At 59.0% G+C, this 12,000-nt stretch overlaps 1 protein-coding gene across 5 annotated transcripts; it reads right to left on the bottom strand.

The window, feature by feature from the left end:
* Nucleotides 1-1,895: 1,895 nt before the first annotated feature.
* On the bottom strand, nt 1,896-10,329 carry Sh2d2a (SH2 domain containing 2A). Of its 5 annotated transcripts, none has more exons than XM_021249502.2 (9): nt 10,192-10,329; nt 9,586-9,734; nt 8,943-9,127; nt 7,889-7,978; nt 7,596-7,764; nt 4,942-5,058; nt 4,620-4,835; nt 2,815-2,964; nt 1,896-2,163 (listed from the first exon to the last, which is right to left on the bottom strand). In XM_021249502.2, exons 1-9 carry the CDS (start codon nt 10,223-10,225, stop codon nt 2,128-2,130), a joined length of 1,146 nt encoding a protein of 381 aa, XP_021105161.2. In that variant the 5' UTR covers nt 10,226-10,329; the 3' UTR covers nt 1,896-2,127. The 5 variants fall into 5 exon arrangements, with proteins under 5 accessions (XP_021105161.2, XP_021105157.2, XP_021105156.2 ...); XM_021249498.2 differs by having other exon boundaries at nt 2,848-2,964; XM_021249497.2 differs by having other exon boundaries at nt 4,632-4,835.
* Between the last annotated feature and the right edge of the window lie 1,671 nt (nt 10,330-12,000).

Here is a 12,000-nt window from a genome sequence, read left to right as displayed (position 1 = left end):
TGTGGCCCACCCTCCCCCGGCTGCAGGGCACCTCATCCAGACCGCTGCATGGGCTTGGAGAGCTCGAAAGGTGCAGGGGCAGCTGGGGGAGGTAGCAGGGAGACCCGGAGGGCTGCCAGGGTCAGCGTGGCCGAAGGAGCTGGGTTTGCGGGACGAAGCTGGGCCTTCTGCTCGCTCTGAAGGTCTGGGTTGGGGAGAAGCTGCTGAGAAGACCGAAGGGCTGAGCTCGACAGGCCCTGCCTGGAGGGGCAAGAGGAAGGGACTGAACTTCGGGAAGGAAGACTGAGTCCTTCCCTAGTGAGGATTCGAGCATCATCCTGCCTCCCCTTTCCTGTGTAAGTTACTCATCTGCTCCTTCGTTTTGAGGTCTCCCTCAGCCCCAGGTCTCAGCTTGGCAGTGAAGGCGGCAGGGTGGGACACGGGGCCCCTGGTCTTGAGGGGAGGGGAGACACGCTGCCTCCGTCTGCAGGGCTGGGGTGGAGCTCACCCAAGGTATCAGAATGATGCTTTGGGACTGGAGGACAGATCTGGCCAGGGCTCCCCGTCACCTCCCTGTTAGGCCTGAGTTTCCTCTTGAGTTGAACCAAAACTTTGCCAGCTAGGGTCCCTGAAATCCCTCTGGCCCCAGCAGTCCTGCCTGCCCAAGCCAGTCCCTTGCGTGGTCTTATCCAGGCATCAGCCCCACATGCGCACGAGGCTTGATCTCGAGGAATCGGGACAGGGACATGGGAACATGGCCCCTGCCGAAGGCTGCACAGCTGCTCAGCACGGTGCCACCACGGGAAGCCAGGGCTCCTAACTCGCCCACCCTGTCTGGACTTGGCCCCACAGCTAGCAGGCCCCCTGGGTCACCAGGACCTCTGCCCCCTCCCAACCTGCTCCTGTTTCAGACTTTGCTGCCCCAATTCTTGCTGCAGAGGTCACACTTCTGCCTCCTCCACCTGCCTCGAGGACTGCCAGGTGACTTCGGCCTAACCTGAGACTTTTCTTGTGCTTTCAGCGTCCTTGCAGATTTCAGGAGCGCCATCTGCTCCCGCTCCCATCCTCCCCTGTGCTCAGGAGGGCTTTAGACTCATAGACAGAGGAAGTGGAGCCCCAACTCTGCTGACTCAGGATCTGAGTTTCTCCTTAAGCCGATTAACCCTGGAGTGGAAAGGAGCGGAGCTGGGGAGTTACTGGAGCCGAAGCTGGAGCCAGAGCCGGGCTGGGGGGTGGCAACACCCAGGCCTAGGCCATGTGGCTTGAGGGGAGGGTTGCTGTAGACCCCCTCAGCAGGAAGGGAGGCCCCCACAGGTACTGCCTTGCTCCAGCCCTTCCAGGAGCCAGGCTGCACAGGAGAGAAACCACAGCCCACCTTGGCCTGAGGGGATCTGGGGCCAAGCCTTCGATGGGACCCTCCAGGGTGGATATGGCCCTGACTGAGAGCCCCGGGCAGAGACAAAGGAGAAGCAGGGCAGAGGCCTCCAGCCCTGTGGAGCCCCAGGGGGGCTTTGTCCTGGGGCAGGAGGCTGGCCCTGAAGGAGGCGTGGGGGTCACAAGAGGGGCCAGAAAGACACAAGGGAGTCCTGGAGCCATTTCAGGGGGTCCCCATCCTCAAGGGGCTCACACACCGGCTTGCCCTGAGCCTGGCAGAGGGGCTGGGGGAGATGAAGGGGTGTCCCTCGTTCTTCACTGGCACCCTCAAAGTGGTGCAGCCACCGCTCCGCCCCCACAGCCGCCCCAGCTAGAGAAGCTATACTCGGCAGAGGGAGCTGCCAGGCCTGTGACCCTTGCCCAGGGGTCTTTCAACCCCCAGACCTGCCCGCCCCACTGCAGTGGCAGTTCAATCAAAATATGCCAGGGAAGTCAGGTGGTGCGGTGGGGAGGGAGAGAGAGGCTGGAGGACTCAGATCCCTGAGGGGCAGGTTGTTGGCGATGATTTATTAGCCAGACAAGAATCAACAAACAAGTTCTAACATCTGTTCTCACCAAACCACTCCTCAGACAACAGCAGCACTGGACCAGGGCCCAGACTCAAAAGCCCAGAGGACTGAGGAAATTAGAGTCCAGGAGGAGAAACCGGGGTAGCGCCAGCACAGCTTCCTCGAACACATCTTGCCATCTTAGAGGGTCGCGGGCATGGATTTTTCAGGGACTCTTGGGAACCAGCCAGTTCGGACAGTCCTAAGAGGAGGCAGATTCCACATTTGCTTCTCCGACTCCTAGGCTTCTTGGGGTGGGGGTGGGGGCAGACTGTCAAAGCCATGGGGGCTAAACTGGGGCTCTGGAGGGCACCTAATACTAAGGGCCCCACGGGAGAACTGTAGAAAGCAGGCAGATTTCCTGCCTCAGGAGATTTCTGATTCCTAGGGAGAAGAGTTAGAGGATGTGGGGAAAGGAGCACAGCACTAAATCAAGGAACCAGGAAGCTTGGGCTTTAGTTCTTGACCTTGGTAAAGGCACTGTGCCTCGCTGGCTTTGCTTCCTCATCTGCACAGTGAGGGAGCTCTACTTGGTCAGTAAGGGCAGACAAATGCTGCTCCACCTCCCTGCTGCCCAGAGCAGACATCACTAATCAATCACAGTGCTCTTTTCTGCTGAGTTCAGACGTGACCTTAACATCCTTTTCAGTGCTGCGCTCTAGGCAGCCATGACCAATGGATTGGAGTTGGCAGGCAAAATGACACCTCTTTGCCATCCTCGTGACAGATGGGGGCTGAGGTCCTTCCAGCTTTGCATGCCTATGGTTTCTCCCGTCCACTTCCTGAGGTTACCCAGGTATGTGTGCAGGTCTCTGCCCCTGAGGTCCAAGTCATCTCCTGCCAGCTCACTCACCACCTCCTGAGGAGGCTCAAGGGGAAGCCACACCTGTCGTCTGTCCTGAAGTACTTGTCTGGAAAGGTTGGCGGGAAGGGTGTGCCTCCAGCAGAGGGGAGGCTGCTGGGGCACTGAGTTCTCAGGACGCAGCTGCAGACTGCCCGGACTCTGCAGAGAGGAGAACAGTCCTGGGTCACAGCCCCTCCCTCGCCTCAGGCCCACCTGTGGTCTCAAGGGCAGAGGCAGCTGGTCTTAGCAGACTTGGGCCTCCAGAGCAGAAGAGTGAAGCCCCTTCCCTCCTTCCCTTCACAAGCATTCCTGAGTACCAGCTGTGTGCCAGACACTTCACGCTTTGGAAACAGCTGAATAAGTCCCAGCCCTGCTCACAGAGAGCTCATGCTCTACTGAGGCAGGGCAAGGAGGGAGATGGGAAGGGTGTTGTCCCAAGTGGCCAACAGCATGGTAGGTGTGTGTGCAAGGTGCAGTGGACAGCCCCTGCGGACAGGTCAGCCAAGTCATCCCAGAGAAGGACAAGTAGATTGTTTTGTTTGTGTGGTACTGGGAATTCAATGTAAGGTCTTCACATAAGCACTCTGGGACCAAGCAACATCCCATCCCCTGACAAGCAGATCTAGAAGGGTGGTTAGAAGGCTGTTGGGGAGCAGGGGGAGGAGCCTGTAGGAAACTGCTGGAGGCAGAAGGAATGGCAGGGCCCACCATGGGGAGCTCGAAACCCTGGGAGGCCTGGGCATGGAGAAAGGTGCTTGGCTTGGGGTGGTGGGAGCAGCTGGCGGGCAGGCCGAGGGCTGGGACCCCATCAAGTGCAAAGAGGAGGGCCTCCAGGGCGGGGCAGCTGCTTTTCGAAGGTCTGACTTCCTAGGGGCGCAAGAGTCAGAGTGGCTAGCCAGGTGTGGTTAGCAGGCCAGTTAAGAAGCTCTTGGAAAATTCTGATTAAGAGAGAATGGGGGAGGGAGGTAGAGCTGGGGGTAATGTTTAGGAAGAGAGGCTGCAGGAATCCAGAAATCAGCAGCTTTGGGAGTGGGGGTGAAATGGGAGGAAATACTGAGGGGACTCTAGGGTTCTGGGGTGGATAGATGGAGGGGTATGGATTAAGGCAGGCAAGGGTGGGAGGTATCTGGCCGTGTGCGTGCGCGTGTGCATGTGTGTTCAGTGTGGAGGGCCAGAGGACACAGAGAAGCTGAGATCAACATCAGCTCCAGGTGCAGCAGTTGGCAGGGGTGTGGTAAAAGTGCGGCCTAAGGGCTGAGAGAGGCTGGGGCAGCACGGGCAGAGTGGGAAGGGCCCAAGGGTGGCAGAGGAAGGAGGGGGAGCAGCCAGCGGGTCCAGCCTTGGCACGACAGTGCCATTCCCTGGATAGGCCTTGGAGGTCACAGGGAAGACCGCAGGTGGGGATGGAAACAGGGTGCCTGCATAGGGACCAAGGAGTGTGATGTCCCCTCCTCGAACTCAGGTGACACAAGGGACCCCAGTGCCTTCCTTCCCTGGGATGGCAGAGCCCTGAAGGCCGAGGGAGAGGAGGCACAGAGGCAGGGGTGGGGTCCCTTCAGCAGCAAGGAGCCGCCAACCACACACACAGTGCAGGTGGGGAAGAGGGAGGGAGGGAGAGAGGGAGGGAGACACCCGCAGCACCGCTACTTCCTCTGGGAAGTAGGAAGGCAGGTGGGACGGGGGACCCTGGAGGAGTGAGAAGCCATCTCTGCCTGGCCCCAGAAGAGTCCTGGACAGTGGATCACGCACTCAGTCCCCTGTCTCTTCCCACCCACCTGTGGGTGGCACCTGGGCCCCACACCCACACCCCTCACCTGGTCACCCACCTCCAGCCCGGGCAGCTCAGCGTAGACGTGGCTGGATGCCTCAGCGGGGCAGCCCCGGCCCATGGCATAGAAGGCAATGGACTCCTCCGGGTCCTGGTAGATGGGGGGCGGAGCTGGGCGGAGGCGAGGCTCGGGGCTGGTGCAGACCTCAGTGGGCAGCATAGGCTTGGCAGGGATGGGAGGCTTGGGCCTGGGCAGTGGGGCCTAGCGAGGGCACGGCCGGAGGGTGGTCAGGGTGTCCTGGCCTGGGGCCCACTCCCAAGGTCGCTGCCTCCTTTGTACCCCCCAGGCCTTCCCCTCCCTCCAGTACCTCCTTTGGCTCCCAGGCTGGGGACAGGCTCTGTTTGTGCAGGGGGCTCGGGTCCTGGCTTTGGCTTGGGGAGTCTGAGTCTTTAGTCCTCGGGGAAAGCCCCACAGGCTCTGGGGTCTGCAGAGAAAGGAGATGGCCTCAGGGGCTGGGTGGGGACAGGGACTGGATGGAGGTGATACAGAAGGACAGAGCCTCTGGAGCAGGATGGGGAGGGGAGAAAGGGACACAGAACCGGGGCCTGAGCCATGGGTGTGGACGGCAGGGGACACTGGGAGGTGAGCGATGCCTCAGCCACTGTCCTGGCCTTCAGCCTCCTTCTGTGTGGACGGCAGGGCCAGGCCTGTCATCCTTCCTGCCTGAGGTTGTAAAAATGCAACAGGCATGAAGCCATCTTTAGCTTCAGGGTGATGAGTGGGGAATGCATCTCCGCTATGGCTGTGGATTACTTCTGCAGTAATCCAGGAGGAGTAGCTAGATGTTTCAGGGGTAGGTCCTGTGGGAGAGGCGAGGCCCCAGGTGGAAGGTCATGCATGGTCAGCCTGCCGGAGCTCAGCACTGGCCCAGACCTGACTGCTCTCCACATGCCTTGCTTCCGGTAGGCCCAGGCCACAGGGCCTTTCTATGCTCCTTCCATCCACTTCGGGCTTCCAGGATCCAAGCCAGAAGCCTCACTGTCCCCCCACCTCCAATTTCCTTCATAAAAAACTGGCAACCTAAGTCAGGTGGGGCGGTGCATGCCTACAATTACAGCACTCTTGGAGGCCGAGGCAGGAAGATCACAAGTTTGTGCTCAGGCTGGGTAACACTGTCTCAGAATAAAAAAGGGCCAGGGGGTATAGCTTAGTACAAAGGCCCTGGGTTCAAGTCTCATCACTGAAGAAAAAAACAGTGGCAAGTCCACCCTGCTGCCCAGACAGTACCTTAGCAGTCACCCACACACCCACCTCGCTCCTGCACCAGAGCCAACCCAAGCCCTGCTCCCTCTGCTGCCTAAATATCTTTCACGTCTGCCCTCTCTGCAAGCCTGCGCCAGGGATTCGGGCCTCCCACTGCACCTGGCCCCTCCCTCTAGCCCTCAGGACCCATTCTGCAGTCTCCCTGCCCGGACTCCCCTGACAACCTGCCAGGGCTGCCAGCTGCTCAGACTAAGCTCGATTCCTGTGGCACCTGGGATGAGACCTTAGTCCCTGCACCTTGAGCTTTCTTAGTTCCAGCCCGTTCCTCCTCACCCCCAGACCTGCCTGCACCCTACTCTGGTGCTTAGAAATCTTCAGGTTCCCTGGCTGCTTCCCGCGAGCGAAGGACAGTGTGCACAGCTCCTGAGCGCCTCGTCTGGATCACCAGTGACTTCCTGTTGGGTCCAGGGATCAGGGCTTGACTCACTTGCCCTTCACTCCTGCTCTCTGCTTGGCCTTCATAGCGCCATGCTTTTCTCCTCTCAGTTGTCCCTGTGCCTCCCTCTCCTCTGCAAACTTGGAATGCTGGAGACCAGTCTGCATGGCTTTTGTCTCCACACTGACTCCTGGGTGTGGACCCTTCTCCAAGGCTCTGGGCTCCATCTGATGCTCATAACCGCACCACTGAGCTGCATCCCCAGCACTGCTGCCTTCTCCACACTCCCACCTGGTGCTGAGTGGACCTCTCAGACTGCACTGATGGAAATGAGCCCTCCAGATCCCCGCCCATCCGAGCTTGGTCCTCCTGAAGCCTCCATAACGTCTGTCAGTGACAGCACCCTCCTTGTACTCTCCTCATCCAATCCTGCAAAACCCTGCCAGCTGCACCTCTTAAACAAGATCGGCAGATGCACCCATACCGGCTTCCTCCCTGCTGTCAGTATTCAACAAACGTTCTCCGACTTCTGGGCCTTTGCACCTGTTGTCACTCTGGCATAGCATGCTGCTTCTCCAGCTGCCTGCCCTTTCTCGACTTCATCCGGTGCTCTGTTCGGACGTGCCCTAACTGGAGTGGCCTTCAGTGATGCCCCGACCCAGTCACCATCATTCACTGCTTGATTTTTCTTGGGCACTTATTCCCAGACATGCTCTGTACTACCGGGTTCCTCTTAGTATGTGTTACCTGTCAGCATCACCAGGCCTGGGGCATTGTGGTCAGTTTTGTTTGCCCTTTCTCCAGTGCCCAGAAGGATGCCTTGGATACACCATGTCCCTCAGAGCTCCCTGGACTTGTGCAGGTGGGCACTCCCTGTTGGCTCCCTCTACTTGGTCCCTCTCACTTGCCTGTCATTGCAGAGGTTTGTGAGTGTGAGACACTCCTGTCTCATCCGCAGCTCACTCCCAGGGCCTGCCAGCCCTGTACCCACTAGGAACTCTGTAAGCATATCTTCATTATTTATTTATTTTGAGACACAGTCTCACTATGTAGCCCAGGCTGGTCTCAAACTCGCAGCGATCCTCCTGCCTCAGCCTCCCAAATGCTGGGATTACAGGTGTGCAGCGCCACGCTCAGCTCCGTAATCTATTTTACAGCTGGGTGTGCCCAGCTGGCCTGTGCCTGACCCTGTGCCTGGGGTCTGTGCAGCGGGGCCGGCCTCCTCAGGCCCCGCCAGCACTCCTCAGGAAGGTATTCGGTGTGCGCCCAGGGAGGAGACCCTGGGGCGGCTGGGGAAGGGGCTGGCGGCCCCGGGCGCGTACCTGGCGGGCGAGGGGCTGGCTGAGCGTCTCCCCGTAGGGGCTGAGCGGGCGCGCCGTGTAGTGGCACAGCAGGTCCTGCAATCGCGCGTGGGCGCTGTCCTCACCCAGCACCACGTGGCGCCCGTCCGTGAGCTGGCCCAGCAGGAAGTGGCGGCAGCAAGCCTGGCTCCTGGAGGGGTCGCTGGGTCAGATGTGGCGCCGCCCCTGAGCTGGGGGGGGGGAGCGGAGCGCAGGCCTCGTGCAGGGCCCAAGCCCCTCGACCCAAACCCCGCCCCGCCCCGCCCCGCCCTCACCTGTAGGTGAGCACGAAGGTTACGGCGCTCTCGCTGAACCGAACCAAGTAGCACCCCCGGGGCTGGGGCTCCAGCAGCCTCTCGGCCTCCCTGTGGGTGACGGAGAGGGGGGACCCGGCTCTGACCTTCCGGCCTCACCTCCTGCCTCCTTGGCCCTCAGGACGGTCCCCGCGCCAAGCGGAAAAGCTGAAGGCTACAGAAGAGCCTGTGGGTCCCCTGCAGGAACGGGGACCCAAGCCGGGCTCCACCCCGGCCTCACCCTGGCAGGGCCCTGGAGGGGCTGGGCCGCAGCAGGAATGGTTATTGGACTTCTAGACCTCAGAAGTCACAAGCTGGACTGAAGAGGCCAAGACAGAGACAGAAGTGGAGCTGAGGGTGGAGGAGGAAAGAGGACCTGCAGGGGCGGGGAGAAAGGAGCAGGACAGAGCAGAGGAGGAGGGCCGGGCGTGGGGTTGCACGCCTGTAACCCCAGCACTCTGGGAGGCTGAAGCAAGAGAATTGCGATTTTGAGCCCAGTCTGGGTAATTTACTGACTTGTCCCCGTCTCAAAATAAAAAGTAAAAAGGGCTGGGGATGTATCTCAGTGCAAAGGCTCTAGGTTCAATCCCCAGTACTCAAAAAAGAAAAAAGGCCAGATGTGGCAGCCCTGTAATCCCAGCATTTAGGAGGCTAAGGCAAGAGGATCACCATGAGTTCGAGGCCAGCCTGCACTACATAGACACTATCTCAAAGGGGGGGGGGGGCTGGGAATTTAGCTCAGTGGTTCAGCTGCCTGCCTCAAAACAGAAAAGAAAAGAAAAAAAGAAGGGATCGAGGTACAGAGGAGCAGAATATAGGAGGGCCAAAGCCCTCATAGACAGGAGGATAAGGGAACCCGCAGAGGAGAAACAGGAATAGAAGGGGCTGGACTGGAGCCTCCTGACTCTCCCCAGGAAAGCCATCTCAGCAAAAGGCCTGGAGAGCCCTGGAGCTGGAGCCTGAGTGGACTCCAGGTCAGCTGCAGGATGGCACCTGGCCACGGCTCGCTGGCCCTACGTTCCTCTCTGGGACTCACCTTCGGGTAATGAAGCCATGGAACCAGGCAGGGGCTCCCCCACACTGCAGGAGCGACCAGGCCTGGGTCTTCTGGAACCAAGCCCGAGTCTTGGCCTGCAGAGACAGGCTGCCTTCCCCAGGCACCTCTTCCACCTTCTCAGGACTCCCTGGGACAGAGGCAGGCCCCAGGGCCCGGGCCGTTCCCTGGGTCGGGGAAGCGTCATGATTAGCGGGCCTCCTCCACCTTCTCCCCCATACCCAACCCCTCCTGCTTTTGAGGGTAGAATTCCCCAGAAAGAAAGTCCTTCCCAAGGTCACTGATTTAAATCCCTTCCTCAGCTCCAGCTGTTTGGTTTCCAGGGACTTTCCTCCCTCTTCCCTCTGGGGTGGAGAGCCTCTAATCCCGGAGCAGCGGGCTATTACGGAGAGGGAGAGAGGCAGGCAGAAAGTTTCTCCCTGGCCCCTGGAAAAAGGGAGATGGGGCCGGAAGTCATCCCAGAGGCCAGAGCAGGAAGCTTCCCCTCCAAGAGGAGGCTGCATGGCTTGAAGAGGTCCTGGAGAGTGAGAAAAGGCCAGGATGGGTCTGGAATGCACCGGGTGGACGAAGGCATTGCTCAAGAGAGGCAGGAGGGAGGCACCCCACACCCCGAGTTCCTACTCACCAAAGTGTGGACAGCGGGGGGCCGGGCCTCCCCTCCCCTTAGGTTCTGGAGCCTGGGGTCCCGGAACAAGCCCAGGCCCTGGCAGCTCCTTCGTGTCTTGTCCATGGGCTGGAAGGTGCTGAAAGCGGGGGCCGCAGCTTTGTGCCTCCCTGTGAGCACAAAGAGGGCTGGGCTGGCTCTGTCCCTGCAGGAGGGACGGTCATGACAGAACAAGTACCGCGGGGACAGTGGGGCATTTCTCAGCACTGGGGGATAGGAGCCAAGCATTACAGAGGTGCTGACCCTGCCAGGGGGTGCCAGGGGAGGAGAGCCTGGGGATCAGGCTGATCTCTGGGCCGCTCAGAAGCCAAAGAGAGGCAGAGGTCTTCGGTCAGGTCCCCTCCTGGCTTGAGGTCCTCTGCCAGCCACCCTCCTGTCCCTTCCTGTCTCCTCTCTAAGAAGCACTCAGCAAACCCCGTTGCCTTTCTCCTCCGCACCCATGGGTGGACGTGGCTTCCCAGGGAGGGAGTGGGAGTCCTGGGCATTTGCCAGTCAGCCTTGCCCGCTCCAGCCTGGGCTGAGGCCCTCGATGGTCCCTGCCCCCCCATCCCTGGGCTTCACGCTTACCTTGGGGGCACATCTGGGCCAGGGGCGTCTCCATGGGGCACCCTGGGGGCCCTGCGGGGCAGGTGTGTGTGAGCCTGAAAGGTGTGCACACTCAGCAGCTCATCTGTCTCCTCACCCTGGCCCCTGGGGACAGGAAATGTCGCTTCAACCACAGTGCAGCCCTGAAGAGGGCCCACGTCATGGAAAGCCGGAAGACACTTGTCCTGCCCTCAGAAGCCAGGCCCTGAAGGTGATGCGAGTTTTAGTCACTCTGGGTTTGGGTGTTGGGAAGCCCTCCTGCTGTCTGACCTGCATTCCTTGTTCCACGCAGGCTTTATAGGGTGTCTGGGGTTTTTCAAGGATCCATACTTTTTCTTTTTTTGGTACTGAGTATTAAACCCAGGGTCTTTGCACTGAGCTACATCCACAGACATTTTTTTTTTTTTTGGTACTGGGGATCGAACTCAGAACCTTGCGCTTTCGAGGCAGGCGCTGGAACCACTAAGCTAAATCCCCGGCCCCAATTTTTATTTTTTAATTTTTATTTTGAGACAGGCTCTCACTAAGTCACTTAAATTGCCCAGGCAGGACTTGAAATTGTGATCCTCCTGCATCAGCCTCCCAGATTGCTTGGATTACAGGCCTGTGACCCCACTCCTGGCTCCACTGTGTGTATTTTCTACAGCAACATCGTGGCTGCAGAAAGGGAATAGAAGTCAGGGTCTGTTGAATCCCAGCTTCACAGTGAGGCCCTGTGGCCAGAGGTGTAGCTCATGGGCCTCTAGACTCAGTGTCCTTGTCTGTACAATGGGAACAATGGAGCCAGAGCCACTGTGTGCAGAACTAAGCAGAGACTGCATGCAGAGATTTGGACTCAAGCTGGGGGCTGTTCGTGTCATTATAGCCATCACAACAGGGTGACACTGAGAGCTCCAGGGCGGCCATCAGCAGACCCAACTGTGAGCCTTCCCAGGGAGAGGCTGATATACCTGGGAGCAAGTGAGAAAGGTGATGGCAGGTGGTGACACGAGGGTGAAGATGACAGTGTGGGGTGTGAGAGTGGTAATGCCCCTCCTGGGGAGACAGGTGACTGGTGAGGAGGAACCAGCCACTCAGGGTCTGGGGAAAGTTCTACCCGGGGACAGTGTGAACTTCAGCCTAGCATACTGCAGTGTCCTGGGACCAGGCTCCCTGCCACCGACCGTCCCCCACATCTCCATAGCATACTCCACATCTCCTCTCCATACCAGAAGCAGCTGTGTCTTTACTTTTCTTTTTTTTTTTTTTGTACTGGAGATCGAACTCGGGTCCTTGGACTTGCACAGTGGGCGGCGAAACCACTGAACTAAATCCCTGGCCTAATCTTTACTTTTCTTGTTGCTCAGACAAAATATCTGGTATCCAAAGTTAAAGGAGGAAAGGTTTATTTGGCTCACAGTTTGTGGAGGTTTCAGTCTATAGTCGGCTGGCTCCAGGGCAGGGTGGCCTGGCAGAGGGGCATCACAGAGGAGAAACAGTCCATGGCAGGCAGGCAGGAGACAGCAAAGCAGCAAGCAGCAACCACCAGGAGCAAAGTACCCAAGTAGTGAATCCACAGGATCTGCAGCCCTTTTTCTGTCCCTTGTATTCCATCCAGATTACCTGCCCTTAGAGCAGGTAGCACTCACACCCAAGGCGGGGCACCCGTAATCCCAGCATCACATACCCTAGATCTACCTACCTCTGAAAAGCCCCACCTATGACCACGTGAGGATTTGGGGGGACATCTAGATCCAAGCCATAACAAGCTGCCTGCCTGCCACCTGCTGACCTCGGTCTGGGGCCCCACTT

This window comes from Heterocephalus glaber, unplaced genomic scaffold (assembly GCF_053883595.1).
Source record: "Heterocephalus glaber isolate CG9 unplaced genomic scaffold, H.glaber_assembly_v1.0 deba00001795, whole genome shotgun sequence".
In the NCBI taxonomy this organism is placed as follows: domain Eukaryota; kingdom Metazoa; phylum Chordata; class Mammalia; order Rodentia; family Bathyergidae; genus Heterocephalus; species Heterocephalus glaber.
The sequence above is the reverse complement of the archived record's forward strand: the minus strand, read 5'-3'. Positions and strand labels throughout refer to the sequence as shown.

What these genes read in the sequence shown, in the direction of transcription:
- Sh2d2a (XM_021249496.2), bottom strand. Translation starts at nt 9,463, where the DNA reads ATGCAGCCTCCTCTTGGAGGGGAAGCTTCCTGCTCTGGCCTCTGGGAT. An exon ending in ACCTTCGTGCTCACCTACAG is followed by an intron (nt 7,765 to 7,888) that starts GTGAGGGCGGGG and finishes CGACCCCTCCAG; the next exon opens with GAGCCAGGCTTGCTGCCGCC. An exon ending in TTGAGCCTCCTCAGGAGGTG is followed by an intron (nt 2,164 to 2,814) that starts GTGAGTGAGCTG and finishes GCCTCCTCTTAG; the next exon opens with GACTGTCCGAACTGGCTGGT.